Genomic DNA, 22,610 nt, shown 5'->3' with positions numbered 1-22,610 from the left:
ACCATCACAAATCCACAAAAACAAGTCCTTCTGTGATGTTGGTCCATCTAAAAATATGTTTATTAAGAATAAAAACAAGAGGGAGCAGCAGATGGCATGATGGTTACATCGTTGGGCTCCCATGTAGTCAACGGCGGTTCGAGTCTCAGACCTGGTGGCTTAAAACTCACACCAAGTGTATGTGCGTGTGTGCCCAAGATCCCGAGAGGAGAATGGAGGAGAAGGGACTGCAGTGTGGCCATCCCCTCTGGGAGGTGATTTCTTGCTTTCTGTCTCTCTGTCTCTCCAGTGAATGCATGCATCCTACAACAATAACCTCTTTCCAAAAAAATAAAATAAAATAAAATAAAATAAAATAAAATAAAATAAAAACAATATTGTCACTCTCTCCCAGAAATAGTAGCCCTCTGAGGCTTAGGGTGTGTTCTTTGGGAAGTCTGACTCACCTCGCCTAAAACAAAAGTCTGTACTATTATTTTTCCATCATAAACTCAAGTTCAAATCTGTTAATCAAGGGTTGTCTGGTATAAACCTATTAATGTCCCATAGTGGATGGGGACAGCTAAAAGAAGGTGGTGGCCACTGTGTGCCCAGTAGCCATGGAAGCAAGGGCTTTAATTACAGCAGAAGAAATGGAAGCTAGACATGGAAAAGAATTTCCCGCAGTGAGCTGCTTCTAACTAGACAATGGCTGGATGATGGATGGATGGATGGATGATGAGGGCACATACGAATATAGTTATGGAGAGAAACTGGAAATAAACAGTTCACAACTACATTCCACATGATAGTAATAGACGATACTTGCGAATGCCTCTGTACCTTTTCATATTCTTCTAAAATCCCTTTCTTCTTGATATTTCGCTTGGCCAGATAAATGGCTGGAAAAGAAAGCAATGACATTTCCCAACACCATCATATTTCAGATCCCATCTGCAGCTTCTCTATTTATGTGGCTGCTGTACTCAGAGCGGTGGAGACCAGGCCCTCCCCCTGCCCTCCGCGGGGAACACTCTCCATACAGATGTGAGCTGACATAAAGGTCATGGTGACAGCAAGACAAATGTCACCAAAATGCAACAAGTCAATAAACAGCATGCTACATGCTACCAAAGGCACAAGTGTGGGGGGGATGGCCGGTGGTATGGTGGTTAAGTCACTGGACTTCCACATGGCTGACCATGGTTCAAGTCCTGGACCTGGTGGCTTTCTTTTTCACTTTCCCTTTATTTCTCTCTTTCTCTCCCCTTCTCTCTCTCTCTGATCAAATTTAAAAATTAATAAGAAATACAAGTAAGTAAATAAATAATTATCTAAAAAAAAAAAAAAGGCACAAATAGGAGGGGGCCATTTACCATAATCGGTGTCTTCGGCTGGCCACTGCTGGGTGGGCCAGAAATACGGTGTCTATGAAGGAAACCAGGGAGAGCTCATTGAAACACGGGGCTATAACTCGACGGACCCCAGCCCTAAAACTGAAGAGCTAGAACTGCCTTGACCCCCCTCCACTGTTCCTAAAGTCCTGATCCATGAGGATATGATTCCAACCAATTATCTTTTCAATTATGATCCACCTTACATTAACTCCCAAGGTCAAGGCCAGGACTCACCTGAAATCGGTAGAGGCTGCCATCAGGCTTGAGAATGAGATTCTTGGGGTCTTGCAGCGGGTAAATGTAGCCATACCTGACAATAAAGTTCCCCAAGTTCTGCGCCTCTGGGGAGAATAGTTCAGATAGGGACGTCAAGAGGAAAAGGTCATTGTCCAGCCCCACATGGCACCTCAGACTCCAGGAGAGAGGCCCCACCTAATAGCTCTCTGTCTGAGGTGTGGACACAAGTGCCAACTGGGACGCATGCTACAAGAAGGTCTTCCAAGATCCTGTCCCCAGGAATGACTACCCAGTGAGTCTAGATGGGAACTAGGAAGCTCAAATATGAATGGGTTCCACAGGTGGTATGAGACAGGGATGTCTGGGGAGGCCCTAGAGAACTTTCTATAGGCCCTCTGGGATCTGGAAGAGGCCGCAAGAGTGGGAAGGAAATGTCTCTGTTTGACCAAAAAACACTTCCTCACTCAGAGAGACATGGGGAGGAAAGCCATGCTTATTGTCAACTACTAACCCAAGTTCAAATCTGTCTTCAACCCAAGTCCAGATCCTTCCACTCCTACCCACCTCACTTTAATTCCCTCCCCTCCATTTCATTTGGATATTTCTGGATTTGCATCCATTAAAGGGAACCCTTCCTGATTCTCTCTCAGAAGCATCAATTAAAACAGGAGTCTTTCTATTCTTTAGAACGGACTCCATTCCCTTTGGTCCTTCAGGCCTATCTTGCCCAAGGCCTAACCCACATTCCATTCCATAGCTCAGCTTCCAAGGCTTGGGACAGCTTCCTCTCCAACTGTGCCCCTTCAAGTCCCATCCCTCCAACATAGACCAGGCCCTCAGCTCACGCTTCATTGTACCAACTGCTACTTTTTCTATAATAGTACAAAGTCTGGTCGCTAGATTTTTTCTACTCCAATCCACCTTCATTTGCTGCCAAACATCCTAGCTTACATATGGGGTGTATCGGATACACTGCCATGCTCAAAACTGGCCTGCAGCAGCCAACTGCATATTTCCCAGATAAAACTTGGAATCTGTGAATATGCCAGGTGCTTCCCCCTCCTCACCATCATCCTTCATACCCAGCTGAAGACATCACTTCTGATTTCCCCTCAAAGCCCTGCACTTGGGTTCCTTCCACATCTACATCACCACTCTTGTTTGCCTCCCCTATCAGGAAGACCCTCCAGACTCCCCTTTACCAGTTCATGATCATCACTTCCTTCAAGACCAGGAGTGCACATCATCCCTTCCAAGAAGTCTTCCTCGATCGAGTCCTCCCAATTACATGCTTATTTACAGGCTCTCAATAGATTGTATAAGATCATCATTTTTGTCCCTATCATGCCTTTGCTTTGAATTCTGATCGCTTCACACATAAAGGTGGTGTCTGTCCAGTGAAAATGGGACTCTCTCAGGGACACAGGCTGAGCCTCCACCTAGTTCCCCTGTGGTGCTGTACACACAGCTGTCCTTGACCTCTGAGTGTCAGGTGAACTCTCACCTGGGCTGGAGATCCAAAGTCGCTGGGTGATCCATTGTAGAACGTCACTTCCTGCAAAGCAGAAATGTTTGGTCATTGTCACAGCCTCCTCACATATCCTTGGACCTCCTCACTGTGGCCTGACTGGTCTCCTCCCTGCTCAGCTGTGTGGTCTTGCCCCTTGTCCGTTTTCTGCTCAAAGCCTCCAGCACCCCAGCTCACTCTCTGTTATGTCCAGTCCAAATTCCGCAGCCTGAATGCTCAGGCCATGCATGATCTGACCCCAGCAGATCTACAGCTTAACTACCTCACACACACTCGCTCTTGACCTCTCTCATTGAATGCAGCTTTTACCCTACAACAGTTTGTGCTGGGACTTTCATTCATCAAGCAAACAGTAAACAATAAACCCAAGCATAAGACCTAAGGAGCTGTGTATGGGGCTCGGGATGGTGCTTAGACACAAGAAATCAGAGAGCCAGGATGAAAAATGTAGGCGAGGGCTGAGGGCAGAGATTGCTCTCCTGCACCCTATGTTCCCAGGCCAAACTCTAAGGAGTAAGATAATTCTAAATGCTACTGGCCTTGCTGGTCATTAGGGAGGTCCTTCTGTCAAAGTAAAAGGAGGGGACCTTGGTCAGGAACACTGGGCAGGATTTATAACTTTGGATGTGGGAAGAAGAGTTCTACATGTGCTCTTCCTGGGGCCCGCACACCTGAGAGTTAGCCTGGGAATGAAGCAGACTGAAGACAAAGACTAGCATGAAACATGTGGGGACAAGCTCAGGATAGGAGGTGCACCTTCCCCTGGAAGGACTCGGATTTATCTAAGGCCAAGTGTCCCCACCAAGTCCAGAACTGCCACAGGGCCTCCCAGAAGTGCTGAGCTCCCTCTCAGCCTGAGCCCTCTGGCCTCAGAAGCAGAAGCTCTCTGTAGGACAAGGGCAATAGTACCACAGAAGAAAGATGAGGTGCCCTGGAGCCAAGCTCCCCAACTCAGACGTTACCCTGCAAATGCCGATGACCACATTTCCCAGCAAGCTCAGTCTGCTTTCCAAAGGCCAAGCTGGGTCCCTGCTTCCATGGAACTGGCCCACAAAACACCCAGGAAGAGGGTCCTTATGGCTGGACTGTCACAAGTGACACTTCCTTCTTTGGAAGCAGTGAAAGGACGTTTCTATCGATACCCTCCAGGGAGGGCCCTGGTGGCCCATGCACACAGCTCACAGGTTGTAAGGACAGCCTGTGACTCTCCCGTCACATTCACACCCTGGGGCACAAACATTTAGCCATCATCTCTGCTGGTACCCACAGGGCCACCTTTATTACTTTCCATAGGTTCTCTTCCTGTTGCTTGTAGCTTTATTCACCCCCATGTTCGCTGTGCAAAAGCAAAATTCCTCATCTATAATCCTCCTAAAACCCTAGACCTGAGTGTTCAGACTCTGCACCCCAAGGCTCTTTCTAAATGCAATGCAGCGGCATGCAAACTCAGAAGGAGACCAGGCAGAATCAGACGGATGAGCTTCCTCCAGCGAGGAGCCGAGGGTTCTCTTATCCACTTGACTGCTTCCCGAAATAGACCAAATGAGATTCTGGTGCCACTGGCATTTGTACCACATGGTCTGTGCTGACAGAGCAGCGGGCTGCTCAGGCTCGCATATCCGTCACCTCTGTCCCCCGGAAGCCCTAGGTCACCTGCTGTCCGAGACGTTGGATGGTGATTTGCTTTTATTGGTGTTGATGATGCAGGATCAGAGGTTCTCCCCGAACACTGTTTCTACGGAAGCTGGGGTAAGGGGAAGCAGGGCAGGATGGGCAGCCTCGCCCACACCCAGGCACCAAGCAGGCCCGTGTGCAAGAACAGAAAGCAGCTCCCACACACTGAGAGCAGACGAGAGTCTGGACTCTGGGGCCACAAGGCTGGGCTCAAATCCAAGCTCACCGACGAAGGAGCTCAGTGACATGAGGACAGGTCACTGAACTTCTTAGCGTCTCCATGGCCCCATCTGCAAAAAGGGAACGGACACGTCAACCCTTCTGTTTATTGTGGGTGTTGGCAGACACAGCACAGGAGAGTGCTAGCCGTCGTCCCCCTTCGAGACTCTCCTGCCTGTTGAGAACCTCCAAGCAGGATCTTGTTTAATTCCTGAAAAGTTCTCTTTCTTAGGGATTGCTAGTCCCGCTTTTAAAATGAGAAAATTGAGACTAGGTCAACACTGACAGAAAAAGGCCCCCCAAGGATTCTGTCTCAGGATGCCCAGTTCAATGCCCCGGGCTCTTTGCACCATGCTAGACCATGGTTGTTTCACATATTCGAAAAACTTTCATCACCTCCTTTTATAAACACAGCTATGACAAGCATTGGAGTCACCCCGATGAGCAAGACAAGATTCCTCCCTAGGAAGGACCCCCTCCACCCAGTGGAGAATTTGGGTCAGAATTAATGTAAACTGGATGCAGGGCAAAAGGTAGGCATGAGAATACCTTCTGGAAAGATTATGGGCCAGCAGGGTGTACGGCCTACTGCGGGGTAAAAGCTACCAAGGCAATATGTGATTGGGTGGACGTAACGTGTTCTGATAAAACTTTATTCATAAGCACCGGCCCGGGATCGTAACTTGCCAACCCTCTCGTAGTGTCTGTTTCAGGCCAAGACTAAGCTGCCAACTGCATCACCTGTCATGGCGTGCGGGACACTGGTGACCAGGACTTTCTGGTTCTGCATTTTGACACCTGTGTCCGGGTTCTGCATGTCCTTCACGAGCGCTTCAATCTGCAAGACAGAACAAGAAAAGCAGGCTGACCACAACCAAAGAGATACCTGGTGCAGGAGCCGGGGTGGGGCACTGGGTAACTGAGTAGCAGTACTACTGAGTAATAGCTCCCCCTTACCCACGGTTTCAGTTACCTACAGGACCACACAGTAATATATACGGAGAGATCAGGAAACCACATTCACACAACTTTGACTACATCATATTGTTAGAATTGTTCTTTGTCTGTTTTGAATTTGCTATGGGGTGCATGCACTCACCGAACAGAGAGAGAGAGAGAGAGAGAGAGAGAGAGGAAACACCCCCTGGAGGGATAGACGCTCTGCAATCCCTTTCTTCCATTCTTCTCTCACGGGATTTTGGGTTCATGAGCACACACACATGCCCAGCATGTGTTCCAAGCCGCAGGGTTGGGGCTCATACCTCACAGTCAGCCATGTGGGACCCTGCAACCTTAACCATCATGCTCCCAGCTGACCCTGTTCTCATTCTTCTCATATTGTCGTTCATCTCGTGCTGTGTCTAATTTATGAATGAACCTTTGTCATAAGTACGTTGCACAGGGAAAAAATGATAGTATACACAGAGTTTGGTACTGTTTGCAGTTTGAGGCATCTGGTGGGGGCCTGAGGGACACACCCCTGCAATTTAGAGGAGACTAATATATAATGTAACCAGAATCAAAAGCGGGCTTCATGTACAGACCCCCCTCCCTGTGTAAGAGCTCTGAAGACTCTTTTCAACTTGGAGATTCTGGAAAAGCTTTAAAGAGAAGAGGAGGCTTAACACAAAGGATCTGGCTGGACAGAACACCACAGGTGAGGCTTGAGAGGATGACAGTGGCCTTGAGTGTGGGAGGGACAGAAGATGGCAAGAGATAAAGGGGGACGAACAGGTAGAGAACAAACCACAACCGACTTCAAAGGCCACTCCAGGAATATGGCTTTTATTCCAGGGGCTATTGTTGGAGGCATTTTGGAAATGTGGCCGTGACAGAGAACACTGAATGGTGGAAAAATCTGGCATGGCAGAAAAAAGTGGGGAGATCCATTCAGTTACCGCAACAGACAGGGCAGGAAATGATGGGCTTCCACCCTTGTTACCCACCCCTGCCCTCAGTGTATTCTCAGCAAAGCAGTCAGGTGAGTTTTCCAGATAGATCAGAATGCAACACTCCTAAGCTCGCCCATCACACTGCAAGGGACATTTCACCCAGAGCAGATGACAAAGCTCCCCCACTGGTCCACGTGAGTGTGACCCTTCCTCTGTGACTCTCTGGAAACTTCTCCTCACTGGTTCCCTTCGCTCCAGACACACTGGTCACCTGACAACTTCCTGGCTATGTCACACACGCTCTTCACTTGCTTCAAAGCCTGTGTTCTAGCTGGTCCTACTGCCTGAACCAATCTGTTCAAGAAAGCTACTTGGAAGGCTAGTAGATGACATAGCGGTTTCGTCACTGGACTCCCACATGGCTGACTGTGGTTTGAGTCCCAGATTTAGTGGCTTGAAACTCACACTGGGTGCATATGCACGTGTGCCTGAGATCCCGGGAAGAGAATGAAGGAAAAGGGATTGTGGCATGGCCATCCCCCTGGGAGGTGATTTTTCACTTTCCCTCTCACTCGCTGTCTCTGTCTCTGTCTCTCTGTGGTGAGCACACCCATCTTAAGGCAAAAACCTCTTTAAAAAAGAAGAAAGAAAGAGAGGAGAGAGAAAGAAAAAGAAAAAGAGAGAGAAAGAAAGAGAGAGGGATAAAGAGAAAGAAAGAAAGAAAGAAAGAAAGAAAGAAAGAAAGAAAGAAAGAAAGAAAGAAAGAAAGCAAGCAGACAAGCTACTTTCTCACTCTCTCACCTCCTCATCTAGATATTCTCAGGAGGGTCATCCTGTCCATCTGACTTAAACCACAACCCTAAACTCCACCTTGGCATTACTGACCCACTGCATGATTCTTCTATAACACCCACCTTCCAACATATAAAATAATTGATCTATTTATTATATTATTTATTGTGTATCTCCCCCTTGCTCCTAGAAAGAAGGCTTTTCAAGGGCAGCTCCTTCATCTGCTGTGGATTTCTGCTGAATTCCAGGTAACTTAGAAGAGTGCCTGGCACATGGTGGTCCTCAAGACAGTTGATACATGGTTAATAAATAAATGAAGGCAGAGGCGACAAGACTGGTAAGGAGCCATGGCTTTCCTAGTGGAGTGGGAATGAACTGAATTTGCAAGTGATCAGATGGCACAGAGTATTGCCAAGATTTCTAACTTATATGACCAAAGTTGCCAGTTCCCAAAATAGGAAATGCAAAAGAAGGAGCACCTTCTGGAAGCAGACGTTGGCTTCAGAATGTTGACTATAAAAGGCTGCTGAGATGCTTACCGTGTCTGCCAGATGATGGAAACGACTCACCCGGTTCAGAAGAGATAAGAGTCAGAGATACGGACCAGAGAGTCACAAATATTGAAGACGGAGTTGAAGGCAAAGAGAATCAATGAACTGTCACAAAGACAGACCTGGTTGTCTTTAGAGTAATTTTAAATTGTTTTATTATTAAAATATTTTTTCACTTGAAACATTAAATGGAAATAAGATCAGCTGAAATAGATGGGTTTTCTTTAGAATTATTCATTTTATTTTATTTATGTATTCTCATTTTTAATTTGCTATAAGGCACATGTGCTCACCAGAGAGAGAGAGAGAGAGAGAAAACGTAAGAAAGCAAGCCACCAGGTCCATGACTCAAACTGTGGTCAGCCATGCTGGAGTCCAGCACTCCAACCACCACACCACCTGCTGGCCCTGAATTGAAGTACATGTTAAAACCCACCAGATTTTTGACACTAGTCATAAAAGTTAGCTGGGGTATTTTCTTGTCATTCGGTGTTTGTGACTGATGTTGACAAAACCTCATAAGCAGAAGTTTCAAGCTTCATGTTCCCCAGGACAGCCCTTGCTAATGAGGAAACTGTCCTCTTCCCCTGCCTTAGATGTCCCTAAACCCAAGGAGCTCACTATCTAGTGCAATGATATCATAGGACAGTACGATAGCGAAGGTGGGGCCACAGGATCACGTGACCACAGCGGCACTTAGCGCTGGCAGGAGGGCGGGTCTCCTGAAGTGAGTCTTAACAGGAGGAGTAGGAACCGGGCAGTGGAAAGGGGAAGTGAGGGTGGCAAGGACACCCAGGCCGTGGAGCAGCAGGAGCCAGCAAGTGGGAATGAGGCCCCTCCTGCCTCCACCCAGCTCAGAGCTCTCTGCGGTGGACTGAATGCTGTGTCCAGCCGACATACCTTCATGGGGACTGCACCTTAAACCCAATCTGCCCACATTCTAGTCATTACCAAGGGAAAATGCTCAATGGCTCACCTGTTCCCCCTCATTGTAACTTGGCTACATCATAATTATTCTTTTGCCGTTTAATAAAACACCACCATACTGCCCATTACAATGAATAAAGTCCTTTTACTGTTTGAAGGTGCGTGCAACCCAAAGAAAGCCTAAGGTTCTCATGACCTCAGTAGGGTCTCATTTCTCTACTAAACTGAAGGATCTCAATCAACTCACTTACCTCTCTGAATCTTTCCATACCACGAAACGAGGACTGTGATATTAAATGTCCTTCTAATTAATACAGCTTTATAATCTCAGAATCAAATTACCTGTGTAAAAATGCTCTTTAAGAAGAGATAAATGTTACATACACATAAATAATAAGTAAGCATAAATATATACGTTTTATAAGTAGAGATGTATTCATTGTCATAGTTAGGATCATTAATATTAGTAGCATTTGAATAATTAATGCATTTTTGAAACTTTGCAAGCAGGGCTGTGTTTAGATGCCCAGAAACAGAAAACCGTATCTTACTAACAAAACAAATCTAGGTATTTACTGAGCATGCATTTAAGTGTTTAGCACTGTGAAGACATAATGAACTAGATAAAAAAAACATAGCCCCGGTTCTCAGAGAGTTGGGGAGACAGTTACATGAAAATAAAAAGTTAACTAATACGAAAGCTGGGGATGTGGCTGCAGAAAAAACTCAGTTCACATTCGTGCTCCAATTTGGAAGCTCAAGGCCTTAGGTAAATTGCTAAATTGCATTAAGATTCATGTCTCTATGAAATAGAGATTACACTAGTACCTACATCAGTATAGGGATGTCATCAAGATGAAATGGGATTAAGTATGTAAAGCACTTGGTATCGTGCGGTGTGCAAGGTATTTACAAGACAGCAATTGCAGAATGAGATAAACCAGAAAGTAAGGGAGCAATCCACTGGAACAAGAGCCAGAGGAGGAGGATGACTGAGATGGTCCCAAAATGATGTGTGTACAGGGCAAGCAGGATCTCCTTCAGTGGTGAGGACCGGACTGTACCCCGAGTGAGAAGACCCGGGCTTCTCTAGGTAGAAAGGCAAAGAGATTGAAATTGGAACCCTCACACACTGTCAGTGGAAATGCAAAATAGTGCGGCCACCATGGAAAACAGTATGGAGGTTCCTCAGAAAACTCAAAAATAGAACTACCGTAAGATCCAGCAATCCCATTTCTGGGTAGACATCCAAATCTCAGAAGCGAGGTCTGGCAGCGATACTAGCACTCCCACTTGCAGCTCTATTCCCTTTAGCCGAGTTGTGGAAATAACCTAAGTGTCCGCAGAGGGAAGACTAGATAAAGAGACGTGGGGTGTACAGACAATGGGGCAGTGTCTGGCCTGGAAAGGATTCCGCGATTTGCAACATGAGTGAGCCTGGACAGCATTACACCAGTGAAATAAGCCAGTCACGGGAGAAGAAATTCACACGACTCCACTTACATTATGTACCCAAAATGGGCCAATTCACAGACTCGAAGAGTGAAATGTTTGTTGCCAGGGTTTGGGGAAAAGGGAAAATGGAGAGTTGCTAATCAACGGGCTTGAAGTCTCAGTTAAGTGAAATGAATAAGTACTAGAAATTGGCTGTCCAAAATGTGCCTACAGTCACCAATCCTACAATATATGACACACTTAGAATTGTGTTGGGACAGCAGATCTCCCGTTAAATGTTCTTACCGCAGTAAAATAAAGTACATATTTTTAAAAGAGGCTGAGTCAGCTGTGTTGAGGTGAAGGATCACTCAGGCAGGATTGGAAAATGTGGTCTGCACCTGCCACTCAGCCAGCCCGCTCTTGGAGTGCGAAGGCCTTCCCAGTGAGCACGAAACAGTCTCAATTCAGTGCTGAGGGGTGGGCTTTTCTATTTTGTCTTTGCAGCTAAAGCAGCATTTGCAGTGGAACCACAGCCTCAGAAATAGGCTGACGTTGGTGCACAGCCGAGCACTCCCTGGCATCAGGCCAGACACACAGCCAGTCTGTGAGATGCAGGCAGCACCGGGAACTCCCCATGCAAGACTGACTGCGAACTTCATCTGCATGGACACTTCGTTGGCTCACAGAATTGTCTGCAAGAGAAACTATTCATTTCAGCTCCATTAGGAGCTGCAGTCTGGGGCTTGATGTGGTGTCAGGGCCTGGCAGCATCTCGGGTCACTGGGTCAGCCTGGGCTCAGCGGCAGAGAGGCAAGCGAAGAGTCAATCCAGAAGTGTGTTGGAGAGGGGGCTGGGAGGTATCCCACTGCTCCTGGAGATGGCCAGGGGAGTGAGGAACTAGGGGTGTGGGAGTGACTCTTTCTAAAGGTCTCAGCTAAACGTGAGCTCAAGTCTATATGGTTCTCCCAGAAGTACCTCGTTTTCTAATGCCAGGACCCAAGACTCCCCTTTCTCGCACTAACTGCTAGAAAAACAGCTGTATATATTCCAAAATTTTTTATCAGGGAGCCAGACCATGTTGCAGCAATACAACGCCATGCTCTGAGAGGTTGACGCACATTAGAAAGTTCCAGGTTCATGTCCAGAGATGACCCTAAGTATGCTGAGCACACGTGTGCCCAAGATCCAGGGCTGGCTGAGGGTCTAGGTGGGTTGTGGCGTCCAGGTCCTGTAGTGGGTGCTGGCTCTCTCTGTCTGTGTGTGTGTCTTTCTCTCGCTCATGGAAGAAATAAGTTAATTAATTTTCTAAATGTATCGGATGAAACAACAAGCAGTTTATGGAAACAGGGTGCCCATATACTGGAGAAGAAATGTAGTTAGTCCCACTTTTTTTTATTATTAGAAACCTGAGTTTCTTTGATAGAAAGTCAGAATTGATTCCTTGTCTTTGCATTTTAAAAACTCCAGTTATAAGGAGTTTGAAAATAACTTTCAGAGGAGGAATAATGAGAGTTATTTTAAAAACACAATGAGGGGAGTCAGATTCCTTTCTAGCAGGTGAGTCCCCTTCACAGAGAGGCGGGGCTGGGTGGGAGGAGAGGGTTCACGTGGGACTCGGGAACATTTGGAGAAAGTTCAGCCTGTGTGGAAGCTGATCAAGTGGCCTCACACTTTGCCTTACATAAACTCCTCCGAGGGGTCTCCCCCATCACCTGGCAAGGGAACAGCAGGATTTGAGCACGTGGCACTGACTCTGAGATACACTGGTGGCCGGGATCATGACCTTTCCAAACTCACATGTTGAAGTCCGAGCCCCCAGGACTTCAGAATGTGACTATCTGGGGATACAGGTCTTTAAAGAAGTAAGCAAGAGAACATGAGGTCACAGGGGGACCCTGATCCGATATGACTTGAGTCTTTATAAGGAGATTAGGGCACAGAGAGGCACAGCAGGTGAAGACACCATCTTCAAACCAAGGACAGAGGCCTCAGAAGAAACCAGTTCTGCCACACCTTGGTCTCAGCTGCAGCCTCCGCAGCCATGAGCTCACCCCTGCCATTCAGCCCTGTGGTCTGTAGTGCTTTGTCATGGCAGCCCAAGCAAACTAACACAATCTTCGTTCTACCCTCACCCATGAGAACGCCTGTCCAGCACAGAGGGGAGAGGGTCTGGATTCCTTCCCACGTTCTCCAGGGAGCAGAGGCCCTTGCCTTCCTGCTCCAAACTGCTCCAAACACTCACACCCCCTCGCCATGCCCTGTGTGTGTCCCTCCAGGCATGAGGGAGAGCAAGAGCCAACCCCATCCTCATATGCCAATGCCTCTATACCCAGCCAGATGCAGCTTCCCGGCTCCTCCCAGGAGGGAGAATCAGCCCACCTCATTCCCAGGCAACAAATAAAGGTCAGAGAACCAGGCCACCACTGGCCCTGGCTGACCCCAGCTGACCCTGTGTTGCAGGGAGGGTGCCAAGGTATTAGTCCTACACGTCCTCTACATGTACAGTGTGTAGGGGCATGACTGCAGGCGTGCCAGGGAACCCCGACTTCACAGAGGGATCAGAAACCACGGCTTCGATGGCTCCGCCATCCCACCCACCGCACCCACGCTGCTCCTCGCGTTCAAGAGCTGTCACTCACTGTGGAAGCTCTCTGGGGCTGGAATTTTCCTCTGAGCTGGAGAAGACTCCCAGGGGGACAATAATCATCAGTACTTTTCTATACAAAGATGGGGAAAATGACCCAGAACCACAAGGCTGTTTTTCTAACAGAGGATGTGTTCCTTCTAATAAAATAAGCCTGGCCACCCAGAGTCCAGCCGACTGCCCGCAGTCTTACCCTGACATCTTGCAGACACTCCCAGGCACCAGGCCCTCGCTCAGTACTTGGCAGTCTCTCCCAGAAATCTGCTCTTTGAGCCTTGGTCCAAAGCCCGGGAAGCATTCCAGGTGACCCCAGCCAAGGAGTGACCACCTCCTGTTGATTCTGCCTTGGCTCTAGATGCGTCTCTTATCTGCCCTCTGGATCCTGCCTCGGCAGACTGTCTCCTAACTGCTCTCTGCACTATCAGCTCTACATGCACCCGGCATCTGTCTCCAGCCTCCAGGGACTTTTACATCCTGGCTGGGCTCTCAATGCAGCTGCCCTGGTATTTGGAGATGAACTGTTCTTTGAGGGGCAAGGAGTGTTGTCTGTGCACCAAAGATGTTTAGCAGCACCCTGGCCTCTACCCAGAAGACACCAGTAGCATCCCCAGTTGTGACAACCCGAAATGTAACCAGAGTTAGTCAAATGTCCCCAGGGGTTTTCATTCGGGCTGCACATTCAAATACTTGGGGAAAAAAAGAAAGAAAGAAAAAGACAGAAAGACAGAAAGAGAAAGACAGAAAGAAAGAAAGAAAGAAAGAAAGAAAGAAAGAAAGAAAGAAAGAAAGAAAGAAAGAAAGAAAGAAAGGAAGGAAGGAAGAAAGAAAAAGAAAGAAAGAAAGAAAGAAAGAAAGAAAGAAAGAAAGAAAGAAAGAAAGAAAGAAAGAAAGATTGATTCATGTTGGGGCCAGATCATGATGCAGTGGTAATACAACTGGGCCCACACAGGAAGGTCCTCGGTTCGTGTCCAGGCCCTCCCTGAACAGGCTAAGTGTGAATGCACGTGCCCATGATCTGGGCTGGCTGAGGCTAGGGTGGATCATAGCATGAAGACTTTGTTGGGGGGATCTCTCTCATTCTTTTTTGGAAGAGATAAATAAACTTAAAGGGTAGGGGGAACAAAACATTAGTGCTTGGGCCCCAGTCAGGGGTAATTAAATCAGAAACTTGAAGGATAGTGGTTTCATATCAGTATTTTCAGTAATGCGGCCAGGGTAGAAAAGCATGTATACCTTTTCATCGGAATCATTGTTCTAGCATGGAGAGCAATTCATCTTACTCATCCCCGATGTCAAGCCATCGCATAGCTTCTCACTAAACACAGAGAGCGTCAAACGCCCTCGCATAAGACATGAAGCCCTCCAGTTCTGGACCCTTTTTACCTATTAGCTGTCCTGTTCAACTCCAGACCCAGTGCCTTGCCCACACTGGGCCAGCTAGCCCAAGCCCTGAAGAGTTTCCCCAACCACTATGCTCTTTCACCCTTCAGGTTTTACGTGCACCTTGAATACACTTATTTTCATGGTTAAATAAATAAACAACCCTACTGATCTTTCGTAAATCGGCTCAGTTGTAAGCCCCTCTTGAAACCTGTCCTGACCGCCCCCCAACCCTCGGGGAGAACTGACCAGTCCCCCTTGGTGTTACCCGCATTCTCCAAAATGCCCGTCATGACCTATGAGCACTTGCTCCTCGTTATACATTTGTCTAGCCCCCGAGCTCCCAGGTATCCCCAGCACCTGGCACAGCACCCAGCACATGAATGCTCGATTTTATCTGTATATTGAATGACAGAATAGTACAGCAAGAGACACCATACTCCCCCTGGGTCTCCTCAGTGTTTCTGCTTCTGTACTCCATCCCAAGGAAAAGGAGATGCCCGGAGCCGTACAGGAAAGCAAAGTCATTGAACAGGCCTCTCCACGTGGCACCCACAAGGTCAATCCCATGGGGAAGCCCAAGGGCAGCAGTCACTGATACTGGCACAGATGTGATGGGGGTGTGCCAGACTAGAACAAGAGCCCATGGGAGCTGGAGCTACAGACAGCCACCCACCTGTGCCCATCGGTCCACTGCGTGCAATCAGTTAACCCTCAAGCAAAGCTATGGAGAGGCGGGCCCTCCACCTCTCCCTGCTGCATCTTTTTTTTTTTTTTTTTTTTTTTTTGCTATAGAGCGCATGCACTCACCAGACAGACAGAAAGAGACAGAGAGATAGAAAGCAAGAAATCCCCCCCCAGGGGGATGGCCACGCCACAATCCCTTCTCCTCCATTCTCCTTTCGGGATCTTGGGCACACATGCACACGGGCCCGGCATGAGTTTAAGCCACCGGGTCCGGGACTCGAACTGCGATTGACTATGTGGGAGTCCAGCGACACAGCCATTACACTAACTGCTGGTCCCTTCCTGCTGCATCTTAAACAAGCAGGGCATCAGAAGTGGACAGCAGCTTAGCTGGTGTGCATGTCTACTCGGGCTGATCCATGCTGCAATGGCGGCAGTGTAGGAGGAGCCTTAGGAACCAGTGGGAACTGCAGTTTACGAAGAGTTGGAGTTGGAGGGGACACAGAAGGATCTTGAGTGAATAGTCTTATATCAGGAGAAAGAAGATATCCCACCCATTCTTCTTACTCGCACCGGAGGTCTTCCTAATTTGCAAATCTGCCTTGTCACTTGCCTATTCTGAATTCTACAACATCTACCTGTTGGATAAAATCAAAACACTTTCAAGAGGTCCCAAAGACCATTAGGCTTCCCTCTCTGCCTACCTGTTCAGCCTCCCACTCCCTGTTCTTCACGCTCCAACCATGACAGAACACATCCTCAGACCCACCCACTGAACTTCCCATGCCTCTGCACCTCCGCACATGTTACGCCCTCTGCCTGGAACATCTTCCTCCTTTTCTCTGCCTGACACCCCCCCCATTTATCCTTTGTCTCTCAGCTCTGTGTCCCCCACCACAGGCACACTGAGCCAGGTCTCCCACATCCACAGGAAACTTCACAGCATCGAATCGTGTTCAGCAGAAGACAATGGCCACACCTGAACTTTGCCCTGGTTCCACCACTTAGTGGCTCTGTGACCAGCAAATCACTAATTTCTCTGATCCTCCGTTTCTTCCTCTGTAACATGGTCATCATAACTGCTGTCTTATTAAGTAGATGTGATCATGCATGTAGGCCCCCACCAGGGACACAGCGTACCCCATCACATGCGCTGGACAAGGGCTGAAGGACAGCTTGCACCCACGTGCCCACGTGCACATCCCTGTGGTCCTGGCCCTCCTCCAGAAGTCTGGACATCTCGTCCATCATGAGGGGTTCCTAGCACCAGCTCTGAGACCTGCTTTGCAGATCTTTGTCCTGCCTGCTACTCCAAGGAGCTCTGCATGTGACCGAAGACTTCAAAATACACAGACGGGATCCTCATGGGCCAAAGGAAAAGGGGAAGCGCAATACTCAAGGTGGAACAGTCTGCAGGGCACAGAAGACTGGCCTTCACGAAGCGTGACCACTGAGCTGAAGATGGGAAGAGGCGGTGGAGATGGGCAGGAGAGAAGGGGAGCAAGGACATTCCCAGCAGAGGGAACCTGAGGCCCCGAAGGGCATGGGTCCCCCAATGTTGTAAAATAAGAACTCTGAGTGCTTGTGAACTGTTAGTTTCCTGGACAGTAGGTGTGGAAGTAAAGCGAGGGAGAAGAGTTGGAGAAAGATCCCGAGGGGCCAGGCTGAGGGGGCTGGATTTATCCTGTGAAAGGGGGGAGCCAGTGGCGGGTCACATGTCGAGGAGATCAGTACTGGATAGGGGGAAGAAAACCAGTGGGTGCATGAGGATGCTGTGGAGAGGGAGAGGATAGAGTGAGGAGGGAAGTCTGGGGGTGGAGGAGGAGCTGAAGGGAGAAGGAGGAGGCAGGGTTGGAGGAGGGGAAGGTTGAGCAGAGGGGAGGTTGGGGGAGAGGAAGAGAGGCTGAAGTGGAGGAGGAGGCTGAGGTGGGAGGCTAGGCGGAAGACCAAGACACCAGTCAGAAGGCCAAGAGGAGGAGAATGTGCTGTTGTAGATAACCGTCATGGGGGGAGGAGAGGCTGAGATCCCGTGAGCAAGCCCAGTCCATCCAGTCCATCACTCTCCAGCCAGCACTGCTCTGCCTGGGAGGAGGCAGTCCTGGGATGCACCTGGAGGATGATTTATGGCTTTCAGATACCAGACTTGGGTGGTTTCTAGGCTTTCAAGAATGGATGTCTGCAGTGTTGCCCTTAGTCTACAGAGGGAGACATCCGGCCTCTCTGTTCTTCGGATGACCCTCCCACCTCTGCCACCTGGAACATGAGCACACGCTTCTTGAAGCAGGTGGACAGAGTGACCAACTGTCCAGTGTGTCAGGACGGCCCGGGTTTTAGCATTGAACGTCCTGGGCAAATCAGACGGTCCACCACTAACCCCATCAGTGTGCTGAGCTCCAGGGGCTCAGAGAAGGACCCAGCTTGTCACAAAGCGTTCAGCTAATTCTACTCAATAGGATAAGCCTAAGAAGATGGACACTGTGCTCAGCAAAGTGGCTGTGGGTGGGAGGAAGGGCAGACAGGTGCCCTGGGACATAATCCTCTGGAGGTCTCTCCGACACTGGTTCTCTCAAAAGCCCAGAACAAAACAAACCACTTCATCCCTAAGGCATCACCCCACAGCCCTCCTCACGCATGTCCAGCCAGCATGGACACTCTGTGCCATGGACACACTCGGTCTCAGAAAGCACTTGCAGTGAGAGGGAAAAGGTTCTGAGGCCTGCTGCCAGCACAGGGGGGGACTCAGAGATGCCCGTACTCCAGTGAGGGGTCCTGGGGCATCGTACACCTGGTGGCTCTTCATCCTGCAAGTCACAACATGCTCGTGATCGGTGAGTTCTCTTTCCATTTCTCCCTCTTTCACACACACACACACTTCAAAATACTGCAGTTCTGGGTCACGAAAATGTTCGTTCAACATCTGGGTGTCTCATAACAGTTATCAGCAGGCTATCTCAAATCTGCCACGGGCTCGGCTGAACGGCCTGAGCGTGATCCTCTCCCGAGTAACAGGTAGTTTCCACCATGCAGCGCCCATCACTGCTGGCTTCGGCGCCTCCGCTACAAACAGGTTACATGAAAACCCAATCGTTTACACTCTTTAAAAGCGACACACACCAAATAAGTCATACTAAACCGAGCAGCACTAACGGACCAGAGGGAAGCCCTCCGCTCCTGCCCACCGTTTCCTCGGACCCTTCCCAGAGTCGGTTCCCGCCCACTTCCCGGGGCCCAGGTGAGGGGACCAGGATTACCTTTGGGAGAAATGCCATCCTCGGCCTGTACTGCTGGCCTTGGTGTCGGATTGTCATCCTGGACCCCGGACGAATGCACCACCAGAACACAGACCGGAGAGAAAAGAAAGAATCCCCCCAAGTTCGGAACCCAGCCGGGCTCGCCCAAGCCCCGGGCGTCGACAGGGGAGCAGCGGGCTGGGAGAGCGCGGGGCGGATGCTGCGGCCCCTGGACTCTCACTCGACACCGGGCGACTTGGAGAGCAGCTGGAATCCGCGCCAGCCAATCAGCGAGCGGCGCCGCGGGCTCATTAGCATACATTGTGCGTGCGCCCACCTGCCAGCAGGGGGCGGCGTTCGGCCCCTCTGGAACCTCGCGGAGCCTCAGGTGAGACCCGCAGGTCAAGGACCCAGGAGCAGTCTGTATGGAGGGGTGAACCTTTTAAACTGGGGTGCGGTTATGCACAGAAGAGTCTTCACTAATAAAGCACGGTGGAAAGCATGGATTTCCCATCCCAGCTCTGCCACTAATCAGCTAGGCAGCTTTGAGCAAGATCCTCAAAATCTCGAAGAATCGATTTCTTAGCTGGAAAGAAAAAAATGTAAATGAGATCATAATATCCAAGAGAAGTGTTGCGCTATTACGCAATGGGGAAATGCGTAACCCGGGCTTGGCCTTCAGTAAATGTTTAGAAAAAAAAAAAATAGGTTAAGTCACAAGCGGTGTGACTTATTGACTAGTGGTGTGACTTACTGACTTATTGACTAGATGTTGATTTTAAAAGCAAGTGAAGAAGGGAAAGTCAGATAGTCCCTACTGAGCCAGTTGTCTGGCCTTGGGCAAATTATATTTTACTTCGCTGGTTCTTAGTATTTTCGGTTGTTTGTTTTTAAGACTCTATTTGTTAAAGCAGTTTTAGGTTTGCAGCAAGTTGAGTGAAAAGTACAGAGATTTCATGTCTCCAGACACCTGGCCTCCTCCATTATCAATGTCCCCCATCAAGTCCGACATTTGTTACAACGGATGAACCAACATTGACACATCATTCTCCTAGTGCTTTTGTCTCTAGAAATATGAAAGGATGAAGCTTCTAAATATCACCAAGAACTATTTTGCTTTGTCTTATAAAGCACTTCTCTTATTTATATAAATTGGGTGGTTATAGATTGTAGCAGATAAAATGTTTACATTGGAAGAAAAGAGAGGTTTGCCTTAGGAAGGCACAGTCAACAAATGTCCTTTTAGAGCAGCAGTGTTTTGTTTTGTTTTGTTTTGTTTTGTTTTGCCAGAGGGCATGTTCGCTCACCAGAAAGACAGAGAGAAAAGGAGAGAGTGATAAAGCAACCCACCGTGGGGGGATAGTCACACCATAATTCCTTTTCCTTCATGTCTGCCTTCAGGATTTGGGGCACACACACACACTTGCCCACTGTGTTTTGTAAACCATCAAATCTGACACTTGAACTGCGGCTATGTGGGATCCAGCCACCTTAACCACCACACCATCAACTGGCCCTGAACCAGGAGTTGTTATTCATATTACTAGGTCATATTTACCTGTAAGAATCCAATGAAAGCTATGGACACTCAAGAAAAAACTTGTGTGTGTTTGCCTGTACATACACACACACACACACACACACATTCACAAACATTGACTTAAATATGCAAAAAATGTCAAGAGGTTCATGGTTGGTCCTCTCTGGAGCCTTTTTAAGAACCCGTGATTCAGATCCTCCTATTTAGAAGATGCTGGATCCTTCAGGGATCTGTCCATACAGAAGGTCAGAGATCTTACCAAGTGAACTCGACCACTGAGAACTATGCTCCTGGTGTGAGCCAAGATTCAAAGAAAGTCCTGAAATATCCTCTTTTTACTTTTTTTTTTCCATAAAGTACCTTTTGGGGCTAGTGTTATACAGAACACAGGCTGGGGTATGCCCAAGCAGATTAACTGTAAGGTCCCTTCCAGCTTCAACGTTCCTTAATTCTATAAACCCTAAATGGAAAGATGATAAGTGGCTTTCCTAAAGTAAAGGATGAGGAAAAATTGACCAGGAACAAAGAGGGGCCAATGTCTAAAGGAGTTTGTTCAGTAATGGCACAGGAGAGGTCTCAGTGGGCCTCCCATTTTCCTCCCTATCCTCTTTCAGATCTGCTTTCCAAGCAACCACGTTTTGTGGGACCCACCCTTAGCTCATTGGACCAGGAATGCTGGTTGTGCGATCCAGAAGCCAGTCCCTGACCTATGATGTGGTCATTATGTCAATATGAAAGCTCAGATGTCCTTGCTAGATTATTACCTCCACAAATGTCAATTTAAGCCAGATAGTGGCTAAAATTAGGTCCAAAAGAAACTGAGGCCAAATGCAAGTTGAAGTTATGAGGAAGCAGAAATGAAAAGTGAGCAGAGGAACTTATCATAAAATGGAAGCAAGTAAGTCAAGCAGGCAGAGCAGCTGAGGGACCCAAAACAGACAGAAGTCCCTAGGGCTGAACTGGGTCAGTGCCTTTCCAAGGGCATAGGTATATTTACAAACCCTCTTACATATCTGAGCCTTTGTTTCTTGAAGCCAAAAGGGCCTAATATGGAGTGTGGTGTTAAAAGTTTAATGACGAAAGACCCAAGAACAAAAAGAAAAAAGCTAGAGGCATTACACTACCTGATTTCAAGATACACTATAAACCAATAGTAATCAAAAAGCATGGTTCTGGCATTTAAAAAAAGAAAAGCTATACAGACCAATGGAACAAAATAGAGAGCTCAGAAATAAACTCATGCATTTACGGCCAATTGATTTTTTTATAAAGGAGAAAAAAAACACCATATATTGGAGAAAAAACAGTTTCTTCAATAAATGGTGCTGGGAAAACTGCAAACCCACATGCAGAAGAATGAAACTAGGCCTCTACTTCTCACCAGTTGCAACTATTCAAAATTGACTAAAGATTTAAATGTAAGACCACTTAAATGTAAGACCTGCAACTATGAAAATACTAGAAGAAAATAAAGGAAACAATTCATGTCATTAGTCCATACAAAAATTTTTTGGCTAAGACCTCAAAAGCACAAACAAAAAAATTTAAAAATAGAGAAATAATCTTATATCAAAGTTAAAAGCTCCTGCATAGCAAAGGAAACATAGTAAAGAAACAACCTATGGAATGGGAAAACTATTTTCAAACTAAGGTCTTGACAAAGTGTTAATATCCAGAATATACAAAGAACTCAACTCAACAGCAAACACAAAAAGATAATAATGCTATTATAAGTGGAAAAAGATTTGAACAGACATTTATCAAAAGAAGACATACAGGGAACCAGCAGTTAGCGTAATGGCTATGTCGCTGGACTCCCATGTAGTCGACCATGGTTCGCGTCCTGGACCCGGTGGCTTAAAACTCACGCTGGGCACGTGTGCGTGCGTGCCCAAGATCCCGAGAGAAGAATGGAGGAGAAGGGATTGCGGCATGACCATTCCCCTGGGGACTGATTTCTCGCTTTCTGTTTCTCTGTCTCTGTCTGGTGAGCGCATGCACCCTATAGCAAAAATCTCTCCAAAAAAAAAAAAGAAAAAAAAAAAAAGACATATAAATGGCTAACAGGTATATAAAAAAATGCTCAACATCACTAATCATGAGTGAAATGCAAATCAAAACCGCAGTGAGGTATCACCTCACTCTGGTCAAAATGGCTATTATCAAAAAGACAAGAAATAAGTGCTGGTAAGACTGGGGAGAAAGGGGAACTTTTGTACCAGTTAGTGAAAATGTAAATTAGTATAATCATATGGCAAATAATATGGAAGTTCCTTTCAAAAAAACTGAAACTAGAATTATCATGTGATACCACAATCTGATTACTAGGTATATAACCAAGGAAGAGGAAATCAGTATGTTGAAGAGATATCTGCACTCCCATATTTCACACAGTTGGTGCCTCTCTCTGTCTCTTTCTATCTCTCTCCAGTGAGCACATCTATGGTCAAAAAATAAAATGAAATAAAATTAAAAAATAAGAATGAATGAAAGAGT

General features: G+C 47.5%; 1 protein-coding gene across 2 annotated transcripts in view; it reads right to left on the bottom strand.

Annotated features, from left to right (window-relative positions):
• The window catches only part of RGS9 (regulator of G protein signaling 9), a 70,182-nt gene extending 51,384 nt beyond the window's left edge, over positions 1 to 18,798 (bottom strand). For both annotated transcript variants that reach the window (XM_006146755.2, XM_006146756.2), the window contains exons 1-6: positions 18,596 to 18,798; positions 5,776 to 5,872; positions 3,118 to 3,168; positions 1,611 to 1,717; positions 1,356 to 1,407; positions 823 to 881 (exon numbers count right to left, since the gene is read on the bottom strand). In XM_006146755.2, the coding sequence (XP_006146817.1) occupies positions 823 to 881; positions 1,356 to 1,407; positions 1,611 to 1,717; positions 3,118 to 3,168; positions 5,776 to 5,872; positions 18,596 to 18,652 (423 nt within the window). In that variant the 5' untranslated portion in view covers positions 18,653 to 18,798. The remainder of the gene's footprint in view (positions 1 to 822; positions 882 to 1,355; positions 1,408 to 1,610; positions 1,718 to 3,117; positions 3,169 to 5,775; positions 5,873 to 18,595) is intronic.
• Between the last annotated feature and the right edge of the window lie 3,812 nt (positions 18,799 to 22,610).

The sequence above is a fragment of the Tupaia chinensis genome, unplaced genomic scaffold, assembly GCF_000334495.1.
Source record: "Tupaia chinensis unplaced genomic scaffold, TupChi_1.0 Scaffold000187_1, whole genome shotgun sequence".
NCBI lineage: Eukaryota > Metazoa > Chordata > Mammalia > Scandentia > Tupaiidae > Tupaia > Tupaia belangeri.
Note: the sequence above shows the minus strand (reverse complement) of the source record. Positions and strands in the feature narration are given on the sequence as shown.